This window comes from Diabrotica undecimpunctata, chromosome 1 (assembly GCF_040954645.1).
Source record: "Diabrotica undecimpunctata isolate CICGRU chromosome 1, icDiaUnde3, whole genome shotgun sequence".
NCBI lineage: Eukaryota > Metazoa > Arthropoda > Insecta > Coleoptera > Chrysomelidae > Diabrotica > Diabrotica undecimpunctata.
The window spans coordinates 42521163-42543287 of NC_092803.1; the positions used below are offsets into that span (position 1 = coordinate 42521163).

Genomic DNA, 22125 nt, shown 5'->3' on the forward strand with positions numbered 1-22125 from the left:
TTTATTGTTAGTTCTTTTTAGAAGAATATACAACAGTATTTTAACGGCATGACATATATTAAACTAACGAGTCTATAATCGCTACATTTCTTAACATTTGGTTTCTCAGGGAGAAAAATAAAGGTCGATTTTAACCAGTCTGATATATATATATATATATATATATATATATATATATATATATATATATATATATATATATATATATATATATAGGAAAAGAAAAGAAATTTAATCTTTGCAGATTAGTTAAATAGTAAACTCTTAAATATTGGGGAAATCTGCAAGGGCATGAACAATGTGTTTTGGTGTTATACCTTTAGAACGACATGACAATAAAAAAAGGGGAAAACCTTGCAGATTTCCCCAATATTTAAGAGTTTACTATATATATATATATATATATATATATATATATATATATATATATATGTATTATTCTTCACTCTTTCTAATTCTCCATTGGTTCGATTTTAGCGACGCCATATTTATTCGTTTCGCATTCGGTCTCTTAGAAAGACACCCAACATTTGGCACTCCATGGCCCTCTAAGACACTTAAATTTTATTCACTACTTTTTTTGTGAGTGTTGATGTTTCCGCTCCATAAGTGAGTATAGGTAATACATATTGGTCAAAGATTTTCCTTTTAAGGCATATTAATAGGTCCGATTTAAATACATAGTTTAATTTACCAAACGCTACGTAGGCTAATTCAGACTCCAATACTCTAAAAAAATCGATAAAAGTAAGATCGAAGCTTTCGAAATGTGGATCTGCACACGTAGAATTACTTCTATGTGGAGTAATTCTGCGCTACTGAAAATAAAAAAACCTACCAGCCAACCTGTAAATTCTGGAAGAGCTTAATATTAAAAACAGTTTATTAAAAAAGTAAAATAAGCATACCTAAATTACTTAACTCACATAACCAGAAGAACGGGGATTATGAACTGCTGTAGGAAAGATAGACAGGCAAAGACCAAGCAGAAGATCTCCAACCAGATGTACAGACCAAATGAAGACTTTAGTGAAAAAATCCCTACATGAAGTCATATATCTGGCACAGGATCTCAGCCAAAGAAGGCAGGAAGCTAACGATATTTAGAGTGTTACCACATCCTGACAAGAGTTTAAGAAATGAGGTGTAGGATTGTCCTATTCTGGTGCTTTTGTGCTTTTAAAATTATTAAAGGCGTACCCAACTTCTTCTGATTCTGTCAGATTATTATATTAGTATGTTAAAGAGAAAGTGTTAATTTTCAACTATATTGTTTTTTTTTTGTTTATTTCTTTTAGTCGTATTTAAATAAACCAGCGATGTTTCAATTAGTGCTAGTCCTCTCGGCTTTGGCTGTATTATTCTATTATTTTGCTATTAAACCCCTGAGTTACTGGAAGGACAGAGGAGTAAAACAGACTAAACCTGTATGGCTGCTTGGCGACAGTTGGGGTACCTTCCTGAAGATGCATAGTTTAGTGGACTTTGTCCAATGTGTCTATAACCAAGTTCCGGATGTAAGGTAGGATTTTTTTCTATTGTACTTTTTTGTTATATGAATAATTAAAATGTAAAATTAATAAATAAGTATGAACACATCAAAATTAAAAATTTTCTATAAATTATACATATAAATTTAAAACAAAAAAGCCAAATAATCTTCTAAAAATCACTAATAGATGCAGGGTACAGGTCCATAAAGAGCTAAGTCACCAAATTTTTATTTCGTACAAAACGAAGTTTAAATTTTAAAACCAGTTTTTGGTAAATAATTGATGGTTATCATGAACCCTGTTGATCAGATTAGTTACTTTTGTACTTAATGAGACACACACAAGAAATGAAATTTATATTGATATTATGCATACTAGAACAAAACCTTTAATTGGTCAGGCCATCAAACATTATTGGCTTAAAGGGGCCAAGTCCAAAAAAATACAAATTTAAATGACAAGTAGACAAAAGTTATTTATATGAAATAATTCTAATTCTTGGGCAGGTTATCAAAAAATTGTTTTGTTTCGTCACCACAGAATCGTTTCAAATCTTGTAGGCATTGAAATTTTTTAGCCGAGATTGGTATCAAACCTAAAAATAATGTTGTTTACTAATAGTATTCCAAGATATTAATATTTTTTTTATACCTGAATAAGAATACGGAGGAAGTTCAAATTCATTTTGTAGTAGCACAGGTCCCTTTCGCTTACTTTTTTTCTTCACTATTGCTGACTCCCATGCTACATTATAGGACTCCCGGTGATATTATTCTACGATGTTCTTGATGTATTTCTAATTCTCGAATTGGACAGGAACTGAAAGGACATTTCTTTAAATAATCTGTTTTAGTAATAAAAAAAAAATCGTCAATGTTCGAAAGTAGGATTGATCTATTTCCACAACGTCAAAAATGGTGATGGTTTTGCACGAGCACTTTAAAACATTTCAACCCAGTCTAAAGGAATCTCAGATCGTTGTTTGTAAGCCCATATGTTTGTCCGGTTCCATATAGGAACGCTCACGAATAGGGAAAGTAACTTTAACATAATCAAGTCTACGTGTATTGTGGACAATATAATGTAAAAAACGAAACATGGTGAAATTTTTGTTTTGCCCCCCGTACAACACAAGTCGTAAAATATTTCAAGCCATCTTACTTGTAGATCGAGAAAATTGCATAGAAAGTCATTCATCATTGAGCAAACATCGTCGCTTCCCTTTTTGCCAAGTGTTTCCGGGTAAATGTAAAAAATACTTTTTGCTGTAGATAGAATGTGGACATTAAAGGCATAGCCGTTCAGCATTTCTTCCATCTTTAAAAACCTTTACAGGTTGCACCTACCTCGTGACTCTGCAGTCTAACTTTTTCAAGACATCTATCATTCTGCCGTGCTTTTTCCTCTTTTTTGATTCATTCTGTCTAGGTTCTACTTCAGTCTCATTTCCAGTACTATTTTTTTCTGTATTCATTGTTATTTACTTTAAATAACTTAGAAAACAATAAAAATACTAGCTTAACTGACGAACCTAACTCTAAGCTGCGCGTATTAGATCAACGTCTATCAGCTGTTTATATGGACTTTACCCTTTTAGGACCTATCTGATCTTGCCCCCTATTGGCGGTGTATGCGTAAATTATAATTAGCATTTCACGAGAACTATGCGCTTTTAGGAAGTGTAACAAGCCGCTGACCACTTCTATGTTAAAAGTGCTACAAGATGGCACCACTAGATCGATTTATGAAAAATTGCTACTTGCCCCCTTTTGGACCTGTACCCTTCAGATGTTAAAATGATTATATGAGCTTCTATCTTTCGTTATCTCTGGAGTATACCGAATTGAACAAAACTTCGTTTTGACAAAGAAACAACGAAACAACAAAGAAAAAGAGCAACAACGATACATGCCACAAAACTAAGTTTTTGAGAAAATTAATTATAAAGGTTTTAATCAAATCCTGAAATCCAAAATATGTATTAAAAACAATATCAATAAGAAATATATTTCTTCTCTTCTTAGAATACTTTATAAAAAATTTAATTAAAACTAATTTTTTCCACAAAAAAAAATACACCCAAAAAAGTGGCTTGCACCTTTATTACATAAAACAATATTTTTAACATAAAACATTGTAAAATCGGTATATTACCATACTAAAAGAATCATATTTATGTAGTAACAAAAACTCCAAAAAAAGTAAAAACAAAATTTTTTGACAATGATTTGTCCTCTATTCAAAGCACTTTAGTTTTCCTGCTCAAGGTCGCTGAAGTAATGTTCAGTACCATCTTTTGCAGTAATATCCATGCTCACATTTTCAACAATACCAATGTCCCTAATATATACCAAAAGATGGTATATATCTTAGAAGTGTTGAAGATTAGACAGTTTTTTTAGATTTCATGGAATGGGAACATCGTATTTGATTTTTAAATCCCTAACAGTTGTCTCTCCTGTAGTTCTTACACCTCTTCTACCAATGTTTAATGATTTAAAATATTTATTTAAAATATTTATTCTATAAATGTTTAAAAACATAATATTTTAAAAGCAGGTAAGTTCCAAAAAGATTCCGACAAATTTGTCGACAGTTACATGATGGTCTGATTTCTCTGTCCAGTACTTGTTTTTTTCTTTTATTTAAATAACCATGGCTCAAGTCTCGTTTGCTTTTCATTTATTTCTGGACTGCCTCTCCAGATTTGCTTGGCGCCCCCTTTAAAAAGAAGCTTTTTCTGATGTCGGAAGAGAACATCTTTTAATTGAATCGTTTTGTGTTTCTGTTATTACAGAAAAATGATTTGTCCTAAAATAAAAAACAACTACGATAGCAATGTGATCTAATTACATGAGCATGTAAATTTACGATGCTTTCACCTTCATATACTACAAACTCTGATAATCACGTTATCCATATTTACAATTTTATTTAATATATTTAAATTTAAAACAATAGTTAAAAATAAATTATTTTGAGATTTATTTCGTTTGGTTTTCAAATAGTAGGTACCTGTTTATTTTTCAACATAAAGGCGATAAGCCAACATTATACAAATTGTGTGTACACGCAACATACTTCTTAAAGTTTTTAAGAACAGTAATTCTTTAACAATAAAGTTTATTTACTTACACTATAATAAATTTTTGTTGACAATAGGTTAGAAGTAAAACGGTACACTACAAAAAATAAGCTAGTCTCGTGTTTGCCACTCCTGATGATATTTGACTAATATATGCATAAAACATTCATTTTTATTTTACAGTTAAAATATTTAAACACCCATCTCCAAATAATCATCAATTTTCTTCTTCTTCTTTTATATTCCAGCCATGTATTCCACCCATGTATTCAATACATCTTTCCTTGTTGTTAATAGGTCGCCATTCTGGCTTCTGCATTGAAGACTATAAAAACTAGGCCATAACAATGATAATTACCTGTTTTCACGAGTAGTATATGGTATATAGTCATTTATATTGACTATACATCTACTAAGACCCAGTCAATGCATTTCGCTAATATTCAATATTCACTATTTTCATTTCTTCTCTAGTATTATGGGTTTTGATCATCATCATCATTTTGGCTGTACAACCCTACATGGATCATAATTTCCTCAAGAATCTCTCTTCAGTCGTCCTTATCCATCGTCTTCCTATGCTAACCGAGTGCTCCAGCTCGGTACAGGTTTCCGGTATTCCATGTTTCTAATCTCAATCCCATTTTTCGTTTGCAGTGTCGTAGTCGTAAGTATCGTCCAGCTAATAGTTCCTTACGTTTCGTAACATATGCTTTTTTACAAGAAGAGGTTGTTGGCCTTTAGCCCTACTCCTAACTTGGAGGATCAGGGACACTTCTGTAAGGGATGCCATGAAACCGCTAACCAGAACATACCATATGTTTTGCGATTAGCGGGTGGTATTTTATCTCCCACCTACCCGCCGGTGCTAGGACCGGTTAGGGCGTTATTATTATATCCACCTTGCATTAATCACCTAGAGACGTGTCCGATGGGAAACAGACAACTCCATACGGAGTATTATGGATTTTTCCACTCTAATATCAGCTTCGAATATTCCAAGTACCTATTCTTAGCCCAGATCTTATATCAATAGCGGCTGAACAGGAAATTCTTTGCACCCCTACCCTATTTAAAGAGCCCCCGTACTCAGGGCCATTGAATTCTTCTGCCATGATGATATTTTTTTGGAAAAGTAGTTAAATAAAATTGCCGTTGCTTTTTTGATCACAATCGGTTAAACCATAATTTAGTTTCCGCACTTAACTATCCATTTGCGACACAGTTACACAGAATTTGGCACTGCGACTATATTAAAACTAGTAGAAACCTCTATCAGCCGCAGAATTTATACACGCTTGCTGCGCAGTCGAGCATTTCTTCCATAATATCCCAAAATAATTAAAACCACGGACTAAAGTTTTTCGTAGGGACGGTAAGCTCCGAGGATGTTTAATATCTGTCATAAATGAGAAAGAGCAGATAAGAAACGTTTGGCAAGCATTTTACGTGGCTGGGGGACGCTAGTTTACCTATATGGGATGTAGAGAAGCGTCATTGCCAAGTTTCAATAAATTTACTTATTCTTAATAATTTTAAAGGTCTCTCATTAAGTTATATATTAGGCTCTATGCCTGGAGTCTAGGACAATAACAACATACTGCACTAAGAGAATTAGTAGGGTAAAAATTTTCAACGTATAATATAAGTCATATTATATTATTACGTAAAATCGAAAGGTAGCGGGGCAAAGTTAATATTGAAATTGAAAATTTTGCTCCGAACACTGAAAGGTTGAGAAACGCTGTCTTAGATTGATGGACTGTATACTAGCACTCAAAAACCAATTCTTCAGGCTGGGATAAAATAATTTTGTACGCCAAAGTCTCTTGGCTAAAAAACGTAAATTTTGTATATACAATCAGTCTTAAACACATAAATGCAATAAATGTTTTATAGGTATTTTTTTTTAAATACCTATTTAAAGTTAAAAAAGCCAATCATTATTGCCACAATGAGATATAATTTGGTGATGTAATATGTGAAATAATAACTAGTCTAATAACTGACCTCTCATCTTTCAATAAAGACAATTTAAGTAAATGAAATACGGCTGGCGACAATCGGGGCCGAGTTCGCAGCCGTGAAAAAAAATTCCAAATAAAAAACGAAATTGATGGTACTCTATGACGGGATAACACTAGAACAGTGGTTTCGTCTACATAAAGCGAGATTTTAAAGTCATAATTTTTAAGTAATTATTTATGTAGATGAATTGTGTATAAGAACACAAATTTACCGAAAGCATCACAAATATAAAAGTCATACCTATTCATAAACGTAGCCTCTCTGAATTTGATAATATTTATTTATTATTATTTATATGATATTTATCTGTTCCCTTATTAGATCGGTTTTGGAATATAGTAGCAATATTTGGTCTCCTCTTTGTACATTGTACTTTTTAATAGTTTAAGCTAAATTAAAATTGATTTGTAAAAAATGACATAATATGATCAGTCCGTAAATAAACATTACATTACATAACATGACCTCTTTTTTTAATCGTCAAATAAGATAACTATAATAAATGTATAATATTTATTAAAACCACGATTAAAATTTTGCAAAGACACTAACGGTGGAATTCTACATGATAAAAACTCAGTTCTTAACAGATTGGCACAACATTTCAGCGAACATCTAAATATAAACGATATTGAAGGAGGTTACAACATAGAAAATCAACAACATTTACAGTGTCAACTACACAGTGAAGACCCAACAAGACAAGAAGTGTCAAATGCAATCCTAAAACTCAAAGACAATAGAGCCCCAGGAATCGATGAAATCTGTTTGGAAATGTAAAATAAAGGTGGTGATCAACTTTTTGCAGCAATCCATAAACTAATAGTACTTATGTGGCCGAATGAATTGGTATTAGAAGTGGCTATAGGGAATAATATGTCCGTTGTATAAAAAGGGTGATCAACTGGAGTATAAGAACTATAGAGGCACTACTCTGTTAGCATCTGCGTATCAAATATTCGGCAATGTATTGTTTGAAAGACTTAAATATTTTACAAAGGTATTGTTGGTCAATATGAATGCGGATTGACTGCTGGAAAGTCAACTACACATCAAATTCAAGCACATAGGCAGATTCTAAAAAAGTCACTAGAATATGACATAGAAACGCACCATCTCTTAGTTGACTTCAAAGCAGCCTATGACGGTGTAAAAAGAACTGCATTATATAATGCAATGATAGACTTTGGGATCCCACCTATGTTAGTTAAGTGTACTTAACTAACAATGCAAAACGTAAGCTCATGCATTAGAATTGAAGGAGAAAACTCTACGTTCTTTGACATTAATAATTGTCTTAGATAGGGGAACGCGCTGGTGTGTCTCATCTTTAATATTGCCTTGGAAAAGGCAATCAGACAATTAAATATTAGAATGAATGGAACTATTTTTAATAGATCGACGCAAATTCTCGTATTCGCTGACGATATAGTTACAGTGGGCAGAAGTATGGGAGACATGGTGCAGTGTTTTACAAGGCTTGCGAAAGCAACAAGTGGATTAGGACTTGTGGTAAACGAGGAAAAAACCAAATATATATTGGTTTCTAAAAACCCCCGAAATATCCAACAGAGAATTCAAATTAATGACTATACCTTTGAGCAAGTCAAAGAATTCACATATTTTGGATCGCTACTAAACGCAACAAACACGAAAAGCGACGAAATAAAAAGACGCATAGCAGTAACAAACAGAACTGTTTACAGTCTCCAAAAATGTTTAAGAAATAAAAATATAAAACGTGCAGTAAAGCTTAATATATACAGGACCTTAATAAGACCGGTTTTGATATATGGGGTTGAAACGTGGACCTTATCTCAAAATGATGAAAGACTTCTTGGTATTTTTAAGAGAAAAATTCTTAGAAAGATTTTTGGTGCCGTAAATGAAAATGGGCTATTTTGATACATCAGATGTTGTGAAATTCGTTAAAGTGAAGATACTTAGATGGGCTGGGCACATTGCTAGGATGTAAAATCATGAATACACGAAGAGATTAACATTTTTAAAATCAGATGGCAGAAGAAGCAGAGGACGACCACGAAGGAGACGTATTGATGATGTGGAAGAAGACCTACAAATTCTAAGTGTCAGAAGACGGACGGAAGTTGCCAGGAATTAACCGGAGTGGCGACTTCTTTGTGAGCAGGCCAAGATCTACAACAGATTATCGAGCCACTTATGATGATGATAATTTTTAATACAGATTCCGTAAATATTCGCTTTAATGTCTAGGCATTACAGCCCTACAAAAAGAACGTGAATAATAAACCACCGGTATTGGAAATTACAGTATAAATAGAGTTAAGAGAGAAACACCTTGGTGATATGTAGTTTTTATTTTTAGATATTTTGGATTGTACCAGATGGTGACGCCCACACTTGGTATACGAGACCCAGATCTAATCAAACATATTGCCGTTAAAGATTTTGAACATTTCACGGATCATAGGCAAATGTTCCCTAAAAATGCCGATCCTCTAATGGGAAAGAATCTATTTGGATTAAAAGGTAAACAAATTTAAGTAGCTACAACGATATCAATATAAAATTGTATAATTGTTTAGTTAAAAAAATAATTGTGCAATCTGATTAAATTTCAGTTAACTTTTCAGACTTTTATATGTTAATATTTCATTTTTGAACACAGAATTCATCTTGTTTACTCATGATCTTGATTTCTATTTAATGCTCTTATCACAAATATTTTTTAAACATCTTTTCTTCTCTTGTAGTACAATTATTGTTAATATATAACGTGAGGTTATTTCATCATCATAAGTGGCTAGACAATCCGTTGTGGATCATGGCCTGCTTACAAAGAAGTCGCCACTCTTGTTGATTCCTGGCAACTTCCCTCCATCTTCGGTTCCATAAAATCTGTAGGTCTTCTTTAACATTATCAATCCATTTCCTTCGTGGTCGTCCTCTACTTCTTGTGCCCTTTCATTTTGAAAATGTTAATCTCTTCGTGTATTCGTAATCTGATATCCTAGCAGTCCATCTAGGTCTCTGCACTTCGGTGTATAACTGATATAGTTCAAAGTTGTATCTTCGACGCCAAAGCCCATTTTCATTTACGGTCCCAAAAAACCGGTCTTATATATATATATATATATATATATATATATATATATATATATATATATATATATATTCAGCTTTACTATACGTTTTATATTTTTATTTTTTATTTTTTAAATGTTTCTGGAGACCGTAAACAGTTCTCTTTGCTATTGCTATGCGTCTTTTTATTTCGTCACGTCGTGTTTTTTGCGTTTACTAACAATCCAAAATATGTGAATTCTTTGACTTGCTCAAAGGTATAGTTATTAATTTTAATTCTCTGTTGAGTATTTCGGGGGTTTTTTCGAAAACAACATATATTTGGTTTTTTCCTCATTTACCACAAGTTCTAATTCACTTGCCGCGACCTCAAGCATTGTAAAAGGCTGCACCATGTCTCTTATACTTCTGCCCACTATAACTATATCGTCAGCGAATTCGAGAATTTGCGTATATCTATTAAAAATAGTTCCATTCATTCTAATATTTAATTATCTGATTGCCTTTTCCAAGGCAATATTAAAGAGGAGATACGCCAGCGCTTCCCCCTATCTTAGACCATAATTAATGTCAAATAACGTAGAGTTTTCTAGATAGATAAAGTACATTCATTTACCAAATTCCCATCAGTAAACATGAGCACGTGTTGATATTCGCCGTCTTATTCGTCAAGAGGCTATTAAATATAATTTATTACTTTAAGTTAGACAAATTCTCAAATTACAGATCCCAACTTGCCAGCATTTTAAATTCAAATTGTATCGTGTTGATTTTAAGTTAATATATTGTGTTATATTTATGTTATAGTTATTGTTAAGTTATTTACTGGTCGTGATATTTTTTATAGTTTAGTTTAATTCTGATATAATGATTAAATTTCAAGAAATTCTTACACTAACAGTTTCAAAAATAAATATTTTTAAAAATCATATGATACATAGGTCGTACATCAGTACGACCTTGTTTGGCTTACACGTGGTTCTATTGACGATTGGGAATTTGTAAAATGAATAAGGTTTAGATAATGCAGCTCTTTTCACACTGTCATAGGCTGCTTTGAAGTCGACGAGGAGATGGTGTGTATCTATATTATATTCTAGTGACTTTTCGAATTTTAGAATTTGCCTATGTGCTTGAATTTGATATGTAGTTGACTTTTCAGCAGTAAATCCGCGTTCATATTGATCAACAATATCTTTTGTAAATTTAAGTCTTTCAAACAATACATTGCCGAAGATTTTATACGCAGATGTTAGCAGCGTAATGCCTCTATAGTTCTTACACTCCAGTTGATCAGCCTTTTTATGCAACGGACATATTATTCCCTTTAGCCACTATTCTGGTACCAATTCACTGTAAGGACTATTAGTTTATGGATTGCTGCAAAAAGTTGATAACTACCTTTTTATACATTTCTGAACAGATTTCATCGATTCCTGGGGCTCTATTGTCTTTGAGTTTTAGGATGGCATTTGATACTTCTTCTCTTGTTGATTCTTTACTGTATAGTTGACTTTGTAGATTTTGTTAATTTTCTATTTCCTCGTTTCATTTTTATTGACTAAACTTTGTATCTCATTGAGAGTGTTGCGTTTGTTTTCCCCCTTCTTACGTCAATAAATACGTTTTTCCTCTCTTTTAAGATGTCTATATTCTTCTTGTTTTCTACGTGTACAACCTACGTCAATGGTATTTTGATATGATGCATTATTTCTATTTGTGGCCATTTCGCACTCATGATCAAACTAATAATTTTTTTCTGGCTTGGTTTTGCCCAATATTTCAACCGATTTATGTAACACAATATCTAGTATATTTGTCCATACTTGAATAATGTCTTCTTCTTCATCTACAATTTTCTGTCTTTATCGTCCGATCTCCTTTTTTAAGTTGGATATTCTCTCCTTAAACCGTACTTTAACTAAATAGTGATCACTATCTATATTTGCTCCTCTAAAAAGCTATGAGTCCCAGCTATTGCCATCTTCTTAGACAACGCAAAGTTTATAATTTTGAGGCCGTTATTATTAGAGTCTATTGTAGGCTCTCTATATCGATGATGGGCGCAAATATATTTTCTCTTCTGACTTTGGCAATAGTCTCCTGCTATTATTTTGACATCGTACCCTCGGTCTAGTGCCTCATAGAATATGTCTTTTTCATCATCCTCTTTTTCTTTCATTGGAGCGTGGATGCTAATAACGGTAATATTAGTGAACTTCCCTTTAAGTCTTATTGCACATATCCTATGATATATGCATATGTATTTTGAGTTATGTTCTTACACCTCATTTCCTATAAAGCAATGCTATCTGCTTTGGCTTTATTCATTTCTGGTATGAGCAGAACCGTGGCTCCAGGAAGATAAAGGCTTCTTACTTTTCACGTGCAAATTTTTAAATTATTATCCTTATTTCGTTTGAGAATTCGTCGAAGGTTAGACAGTCCGGTTTCTTTCTTTGTAGCTCTCAAAACAAGAGGTCTTTTACAGGGTTGGGTAGTTAATCCAACGCCAAACCCCCTTTTCGGAGGGCCATTTCACCCGCTCTCGGCAGATTCCGACTCAACTTTCCACCCGGGTTGGATACGGGATCTCCAGTTGGGTTGATCGGTTTACAGGGGACACCAGCGTGAAGGTGAGAGTCGGATTTGAGTAGAAGACGCTAATTGGAGTAAACTGGAATTAGGTCCATGTTTTTGCATTCTACCCCTTTATCCCCCATAATTACAAATCTTATTAAAGGTTTTCTTCTCTTGTAGTACCATTATCGTCAATATATACTGTACTTTATTTGGATTAAAAGTATTTCTTTGTAAATCTTATCTAAAAATATATATGTAATACAGTTTTTACCTGGCTATCTTTTTTTGACTCAATATTTTTTTTTTCGCAAAAACAAAATGTAAGAAAGTTTATTTCAGAGTATTTAATTTATTTATAATGTAAATTTAAAATGCCAAGAGTTCGCGGTCATCTTTAATTTCGTTATTTCAGCGACTTCGAAAAAGAACGCATTGAAGGTATGAAAGAGACCGGTTTTAGTTTACGGGAAATTTCACGAAGAGTTGAAGCTAATCCATCAACGATGTTAAGAGTTTAGAGGAGGTGGTCCAATGATAAGACTTATCGCCGTAGTGAGGTGTATGGATGTCCTAGAATATTGCAAGATCGTGTTTTGCTACATCTTAGACTTCTTGCTCTCAAAAATGGACGGGATGCGACAGGAAGGGTAGTCTCATGACGAATAGTTAATCAAATATTACTTGGAATAGGACTGAGACGGTACCGTCCGCTTTTTGGGGTATCTATGACAGACACCACAGCATAAGGCTCGACGCTTAGAATGGTGCAGAGCTTGGCAACAGGCCTAGGCTTTGTGTAGGTGGCCCTGATGAGAGCATTAGAGTAAGACGTTTTCCAGGTGAGAGACGAAATATAGACTTCACCTTTAAACATCATAAAGCAAGAAAACCAAGCATTATGGCATAGGGTGCTATATATTTGGGAAGCATATCATCCCCAGTTTTAGCTCGACAATATATTGGTGAAGTACTGCAACTGACTACAAACCATTCCAAATGCGATTTTTCAACAGTATAACGCAAGACCTCATACTGTCTGTGAAACCATGGAGTTTATACAAGAATCTGGTATAAAGACTTTGGAGTGTTCATCAAGATTAATTGATTTGTCACCCGTCGAACATGTGTGACATATGGTAGGTCAAAACCTAAATCAATTATCCAAAAATAGACATTTTTCTTGTTTTTTTTTTTGGTTTAATATTTATGAGTACAAGAAACCAGTTCAATAAGGATTTTTGCTTAGATGGGGAGATATGTTTTGGAACGTGTAAGTTTTAGATTTCTCATATCTCTCTTATACCTATATTATCGTCTGCTTTGCTTGCAATTTATAGAAGGCACAGATTAAAGCAAATAAATAAATAAAATAAAATCTGAATTTTGGTTTCGTCAAAGAAATCTTCGCATTTCTACTTTGGTGATTTAAAACATATAGTTAAATCCGATCATATTATGTTAAAAATGAATATTAAATATAAAATATTAAATAAGACAAAAATATTAAAAATAAAATGTTTAAGCAAATACTAAATACTTTCAATACAAACAATGTAATTTTCATTACAATCGATTGTATTTCGATGCCATATTAAAATATAATATTTAACTTACAAATCTCTATTTAAATTTTACCACTAGTTCTGTAATTTCCTTAACCCATACGCTTTTTAGACTTTTAAGTTTTATAAGCAGCAATTGCTTTTCATTGATTTTTGTTTCTTTGCGATTTTATCAATATTTACTCTCGTAAATGTCTAAACTATGACCAATGAATGAATAACTTTCGAGATATTGTGTCATATTGTCTAAATGCTTGTTTCAATTTAACTGCTTTTGTTCCTTTATATACTTTGTTCTATTTGAGACATTTCAAATAACTTACAAATTACATTACTGGAAAGATATGGACATTAAACAAAAGTGTCTTCCGAACAACATGTTTTACATGGCAACAGCTCATTTCAAAACATTATAATCACTTAAGCAATGATTTTTGTACATAAAAAGAACGGGCTGCGGTAGTTTAGATTTTAAACGAAGGTTATTATAATATCAGGGATGGATACACGGGAAAATAAGGAAATCCTTCCCAATAAGGTACAAAATTAAAGAAAATCTATTTATTTATGTCTTATCTGCCACTGTATAATATTTGACACCACTCAAACACTACTCAAACTAACTAATCCCTTGAGTTACCAGGTAGCGAAGGAAGTTGCTTTCAGGGTATATTTTCAAGATTAATGTTTATTCTCTCCTGAATATTCTACATATCTGCTTATATCGTAGTGATATGTAATAAGTCAATTCAAGAAACTAGCTTTTTAAAAATGTGTAAAGTAATTCCCTTTTTGTTTTGAAAGGTCAAAAATGGCGTGATATGAGACCGATTCTCAGTCCAACCTTCACCAGCAGCAAAATGCGAGCTATGTTCGTCCTGATGTCTGAATGTGGTGAAAACTTCATTAAGTATTTCCTGAATGATAACAAAGATACCATCGAAATGGAAATGAAGGATACTTTTAGACGATTTACAAACGATGTTATTGCTACAACTGCTTTTGGCATTAAAACAGATTCTTTAAAGCACAGAGATAATGAATTCTTCACTATGGGAATGAGAATAGTAGATTTTGGGTTCTGGAAAGGTATCAAATTTTTTGGTTATATGCTTATACCGCAGGTTTTAGAGGTAAGTATTGTATTGGTTCCTTGCCCTTACACTTTTTCCCAACGTATCACTTTGTATATGCATGCCATTAAATGTATATATATATATATATATATATATATATATATATATATATATATATATATATATATGTATATTATGATTTTAGTTCTTCAAAGTTTCAATTTTTGGCAAAGAATTAAATGACTTTTTTATGGAACTTATTGATAGGACAGTCAGAACAAGAGAAGAGAAAGGAATTGTTCGTCCTGATATGATCCACCTACTAATGGAGGCTAAAAAAGGAATTCAGCAGAAAGAAGAGAAGGTTATCGATACTGGATTTGCTGTAGTAGAAGAAGCCGATTTAGGTAAATTATTAATACATTTTTAAAGGATTTCCTACGAAGTGTCATATTATTATGATATATTTAGTAAGCATCTCTATTTGATCCCTGTGTTAATTCTATTTTGAAAAGTATTAGGAAGCTAATTTTAAAATTCTCTGCGCGTTCTTTTGAAAATGAAATAAATATTAGACAAAGCTATTATTACCTTCATTGTGCCAAATTGCGCTTCAATATTTTACTGAGTTTATTTAATTGTCTTTTTTTGTATAAAGTTCCACAAAATTATCGGAGAACGCAGAAATAGGCATATATTTCAGCTAATCCATAGGTATTATGGTAGAAATGCAAAGAGAAAAAATAAAAAAAATCGGTTGCCTGTAAAGTCGGTTTTACGGGCGAAGATTTTACGTGACAACGTCTTTTTCTCGGTAGAATATTTATTGATATGAATATTATTAAATTGCACAATAGTTGTTTGCAGTTGAAACGCGCTGTTTCTTCTCAATCGACTGAATTACGATTGATTGCAGAGTGATTTAAACTAATAATTTACTTAACACTATCAACATTTGTCAATAGTATGACATAACCTATAAACTCAGTTTCTCAACTTTTGTGTCAATCTAACAATTAATCAATCAATCATAGTTTACGATAATGAAATATTAGTGTACAATTATTTACCTTTATTGTCGTAGTTGTTGTAAATGACGAATCTGAGCACTCCACATTTTCACTACAGACACAGCTGACGATACTTTAACCACACGTGTGAACTTGTATGATGACGCTTTCTCGGTTTTCCAACGCCAAGAACGCTCGAGAAAGACAGAGACACAAGCACGCACCGATTCAACGCGCCTAATTCTCTAGTGCTGCGCGCGCAGCGGACCGATCATGTTTGAGTGGGAGAGAGACGCAAGGCATTCGCCGGTCCGGCGGGCCTCTCTCTCGTTCGGTGACTCATCGTAACAAACCTGAGCGGGCGTTACAATTTTTCATGAGTGACTCCGAGCCACAACCTAATTTAAGACGTTGTCACGTCAAAAAATGATTGTAAACTCCTCTCATAAAGTACTTAAATGGATATGTTCCAGAAATGAACATATTGTTTTTAAAATATAAAATAAAAATGTAATTTTTTAGACTTTTCTTAGTGTAGAATAAGTAAAATATTCACTATATCAAGTTTGCACAGGACACCCGACTCATTGGCGCCTCAATATTTTAAATAGTTTTCACACCTAAATAAAAGAGGGGTAATGTTCACTTTTACGCATCACGTAGTATTTTATCAGTTCATTCTCACACATCGCCCTTGAAGGATGTGCATTTTTAAAACACTCTAAATTCATGTATAAAATATTTCTCTACGCCGAAATCGGGCATTTTTTTTATATATAACGGTTTTCTCTTTCACGTGTTATAAAGAAAGAAATTTTTGACATTGTATAGTACGCTACGGCCGTGTTGAGGCTTCTCTACTCTAAACATAGTTAATTATAAGTCGATAAACTTAAAGTGATTTTATTTCTCTGGAGCTATATTTGCTCACATTAACAATCCTTATCCTTCAACGGTCACTGACGAATCAAACCTATGGAGATACATCCACTCACAAGTCCTTTGAAGTAAGGCTTGGAATCAAAAGATTTCCAACCCTCGAGTGTAGGTAGCCAGTTATAAGGCTCCCACAGGATATTCATTTCATTCATTCATATATCATTATCATTGAGCCTTCTGCTTCCAAAGTTGAACATTTAACTCTCCTCATGTAATTTCTTTTAGTTATGTCGGTCTTAAGTTTGCTTCCTGTAGCCAATTCCCAGCGATTCTTTTGACGTCGTTTGTCCATCGTGTAGGTGGTCTACCTCTGCTTCTTTTGTCTGAGCTCTATGACATCTGTGACGCCAGTCCTTCTTATGTTTTCGTTTCCAACCCTGTCTCTGAGGGTCAGTCCAAGTAGCGAGCATTCCATTCTTCTTTGAGCGTTCCATTCATATATATTTTGTAATAAACATTCGTTGGTATGTGTGCCGTCTACGCCGAGTTTTTATAATGTAAAGGTAATACCAAAAATTTATACATAATTTAGATCCATAGAGAAAAGCTCTATTTTAGTCGAGATTTCCTCTTCGCTGTTAACTTTACAATAAATCCAGCTACCCAGATATCTAAAAAGTTTAACTCTATCAAATAGGTTGTCATCTAATTTTAGTACTGATTGTTCAATATTAACTTTTCCAATAACAAATTGTTATGTTTTTTTGCATTAATAGTTAATAACTTTTCATTTTATTAATTTTTTCTGCTTTCGACAGTGTTTAAATTCAAATATGGTTGTGTAAATTAATCGATACATTTATTCTCCCTGTATCTCTACGATCCCTATAGTACCGCGCGGGGAATGCATCTCGCGAACCACAAGAGCGTGATCGTCGATAAGAGGGACAGACGCAAACCGCCAGTGAACCAATGCACATATATTAAATTCGTTTTGTTCGTTGTTTCGTACAATAGTGTAAACCATGGTAATTAACTTCAATTATCGGTAAGCCATACCTAGTTTTACCTGAACATATACATTGTTTTGATTGTTTATTGCAACAATTTAGAATTTGATGTTTATTTGCACCTACGAGTTAAATTTCATTTATCTCGTCAGGGCTATCAAGGGAAATATAGTTGATGTTAATTATTATTAATTTTCGTAAATAGCCCATTGTTTGTTTAATTCGCCACAAACAGAATTTGAAGATCTTCTTGACTCTCTGCCATTAAAGGTGTTATTTATAATTTCTTTATCGATTTTAACCCCTTCGCTACTATTATATAAGGTTGCTTCAACCACTGATTCAAAGTAAAAGTTAAGCAGCATAGCTGACATACCGCATTCTTGTCTGAAGAAACTCACTTAATAGAAACTTCTTAATCCACCTTAACACAGATGGCATACTTGTTCGAACTAACAACGTAAAAGCATTGAAATAGCATGTAGTACTCTAACAAAAATTTTCTCGAAATATATATCATGTACAAAAATATTTTCACGAAACACAAGTGCTAATACCGCTTTAAAACGGCACTAAGCATTACCAATAAATCCCTTATAAAGTTGATATGTAAGACAAGAGCTACTTTCATACAAAATTTTAATGTCTGATTCATTAAGCTAATAAAATAAGTCAATAATTTGATAAATTGCGATATGTATTGCCTGCCAGACTATCTATTATATTTTCTTTTACTACATTTTTAAGTTATTAGATAACAGCCTCACTTACGACTTCCTAATTTATTTTTCTGTAATTTTGGACTTGATTCATTACATTATTAGTGTTACGGAGAATTAAAACATAAGTGCAGTTTCGGTGAGAGTGGGTGCAGTTGTCCACATCTTTAGTTGAGAAGTGACAGCAGATGAAAAAAGAAGACAATGAAGTTAGAAACAGATTTAATTTTGAGCGTAAAAATAATGTGTGTAATGAGATTTTTGTAAGTTTCTTTTAATAAAAATAAAGTCTACTAGTGTATCAGTTTTATGCAAGCGAGTTATCCAAACAAGCGATTTGCCCCAACAATTAGCATTTTCTGCGATATTATAGAAGTGCTAACCAACGTCTCTATTTTTGTACATATTACCGTTGAAACTTTATCCTCACAGTGATACTACAGTGCGAGGAAACACAACTAGACTTGAGAAAAAATCTTTGTATTAGAATATTATATATTGGAATTTTGTATAATACTGTAGCATTTTTCCACTCTGTATATTATATGAATTCCCTAAGGTTCTATTTTGCGTCTTAAAATTTCGAACGAGAATAAGCATAATCTAAATGTTTATTTATACAGGCTTCAAGCAGCTTAAGATTTAAAGTCGTAGAATCGTTCAATGAGAACTATTGACAGCGCGGTGAAAGGAACCTTTGTACGATAGCATTACATCAAGGAACATTCCATTTTACTTTTCATTTGGCAGTCGGGATGGGAGGCCAAATTCTAATTTCGAGGGTGTAGACACTTCATTTTGTTGAGCAAAACTTTGTCAATACAGGTGTTTCTTGAGAAGTTTTTATGTAAACTATTGAAACATAGTAATACCCAACCGTACTTATTTGTGCAACGGCCAAGAAAGGTTTAAGGTCCTATGAGTGGAAACCACATACTTGTATAACATATAAAGCAACTTAATTGTGTATCGTATAAACAGCTACCACGGTTACGCTGTGGAGGAGTGTGCCTAATGAAAGATGGTAAATGGCAACACGGCTGTACGAAAAAGATACTAAGGTCCATGCTTTAATCTAGTAGTGTTGTCTTGGTCGGGATTCGACAGAGCTACACTACAAGTGATTCGCGAGTGAGATAAATAAGAGAACACGAAAGAGAATAAAATTTGTTTCACCGCCCTATTTTTGAAAATAGTAGGGAAACCTCATAAATAAGAGAAAGAAAAGGAAGTAAGACAAGAACGATAACAGGAAAGATATAAGATGATTACTATACCGTAACAAAACAGTAAAAAGAGTGAAAATTATATCCTGCGGTAAACACTGCGGCGTTTCTTTTTTACTTATGTTTTCCACGTATAGGTATAGGCATTACTTGACAGAAAAGGAACTTTTATTCTTTCTCTTTAAAATGGCATTTAGTAAAAGTATTAAGATTTAGAGTATCCATAATAATATTTTTTAAAATTTGCAGCTTACACCATTTTTGGACTATTTTTCCTAATTTAAAAAAAAAACTCTTTTCTACGCAGTTTTAGGTATAGGCAATGGTACATTAAATATAAACAAGAAAACATTCCCTTAAAAATGGTCTTCTGTAGAAGACTTTAGGACTACTTTTAAGCAAGATACGGTTCTTCAAAGTTTTCTATTTTTACCGATTTTTGCTATTTATGGCAAAATGCAACAATTAAATGTACGAAAGCTATATATTTCATCTTTAAAACACATTTAAATTTTTGTCGATAGGTTACTCTGATCAAAAGCTATCGAATTTTTACAGTCGAGTTATTGAAAATTTTATTTAAAAAATTGATTTCGCAAGCGTAACATATTTAAAATCGCCTGTTATTTTAAGCGTTGTTTCTGAGAGAATGATTCATTCTACAAAAAAAGTGCTAATTTGCATTTTTCTTCAACGTTATACATTTCCTGTTTAAAACATTTTTTTGTACTGTGCACAAATTCTTTATTCCTCCTCCCCCGAAGGGGGTTTTAGAGGGTCGCTCGGAGATAGGAAAGGAGGACTTTATTGCATTTGTTTAGAAATTTACAACTGATATTCTCAGCAAAATTTAGCTTATTAGGCTAGCTCGCCACTTGTGATTATTAGTAGCGGAGATAAAAAAATCGCTGTCGTAGAAAATGTAGAGGGTGCCTCCACTGCGATTTATAAATCGCTGAATTACATCAGTTTTCCAATGGATGACATCGAAACTACTTGTGTGCTCGTTCTTTTTGCTTCGGACTAAAAGTAAACACCGAAAGCATCAATATTGGATTCATCCGTTAACAATTCAAAGATTTTTTCTTGGACAGTTTTACATGTTCTTTGAAGATTTATGTAAGCCTCCTGAAATTTTTTTTCAATAATACCGCATGTAAAAAAGTAGTTTTTATAAATCACCTGATCTGAATAATAGTACTCAAACTGTCCTTAACATTTCCAGCATATTCCTAGTTCTCTTATATTTTAAAAAAATTAAAAATTAAATATTGTTGAAAACATATCAAGCTGAGCTGGCTTCATAATCGCGACTAAACAATCATAAGTAGACGCAAGTCCATGCTTGTCCGTATGGTTCATATGATTATTTAGTCGCAAATGGATTGACTTGTATTTGAGACAATGTGTTCAATCTTTGCGTCTAAACAATCGCGCGACTACAAATCGCAAGTGGAGGGCGAGCCTTAGTATGATTTTTAGAGGTATAGTGGCATTTTCATCTCTGGTGACTTTATGAAACCTCGCTAAGGTTTCGCCTCTTCAAGGTAGCTCTGCTCCTTTTTTTACCGAAGCTTAGAATAGGGACTGGCAACTTCAATTGCAAATTTGGCAGAAATAGATGGCAGAACTGCTAGTAGAGCGGGAAAGTTAAAGATGTGTATGCAATAGCTAAGTAACTAAGAGTGTTCTTATTTTTGGGGATAGGGGAAGCCCACCAAACCGCGAAAAAAAAATGCGCCTCAGATATTACCAGCTATAAATTGGAACGGCTTTAATCAGCATTTTTGGCCTGCAGTTTAATGTTATCTGGCAATATCTACGGGGAGTTTTCTCTAGGGTGTCGAAGTACTCATCAGAAAGTTCGTTACCAGCCAAGTGTAGAAACTTGGCTAGAGGGAATGAATTTTTTTTCTTTGGGCGCCTAGTGAGTATGTACCTTAGACGATGGCAATGAACTTTCAAAATCTCTTTACCTCCGATGTTGGAGCCATCTATCATTCGCAAGACGTATCTTTTAATGAGAGAACGGATTATGTCCTCTATAGTGGGAAGATTAGCAAGAAGGTGGACTAATACTGACGGATCGTGAGGTGTTTTCCTCATACATTTCTTTGATTTACCTACATTGTATTTTTATTTTCTCTAATAATTTCCCCTGGTCTTGGACAATAAATAAATAATTTTAATAATTTTTGCTAAAAAGCATTTAAGGTAAGTGTAATCGTTTCTGTTTCTTTAACTATATATTGGTTTATAACAAGGCCCGCCTATTTGTTATTTTTTTATACTTTTTATTTTTGTACGCATTCTGTAACATCTATTATCTTAAGCTTTAGTTAATTTTTTTATCACTTGTCTTTCAGTTAACATGATTCAGTTTTTTTA

The 22125-nt window shown here is 33.1% G+C and overlaps 1 protein-coding gene across 1 annotated transcript in view; it reads left to right on the forward strand.

Moving 5' to 3' along the window:
* LOC140441857 (uncharacterized) overlaps positions 1 to 22125 on the forward strand; it is a 69998-nt gene that overhangs the window by 42995 nt on the left and 4878 nt on the right. The window contains exons 8-11 of the mRNA XM_072532849.1: positions 1299 to 1522; positions 8954 to 9117; positions 14622 to 14950; positions 15099 to 15300. Coding sequence (XP_072388950.1) covers positions 1299 to 1522; positions 8954 to 9117; positions 14622 to 14950; positions 15099 to 15300 — 919 coding nt within the window. The remainder of the gene's footprint in view (positions 1 to 1298; positions 1523 to 8953; positions 9118 to 14621; positions 14951 to 15098; positions 15301 to 22125) is intronic.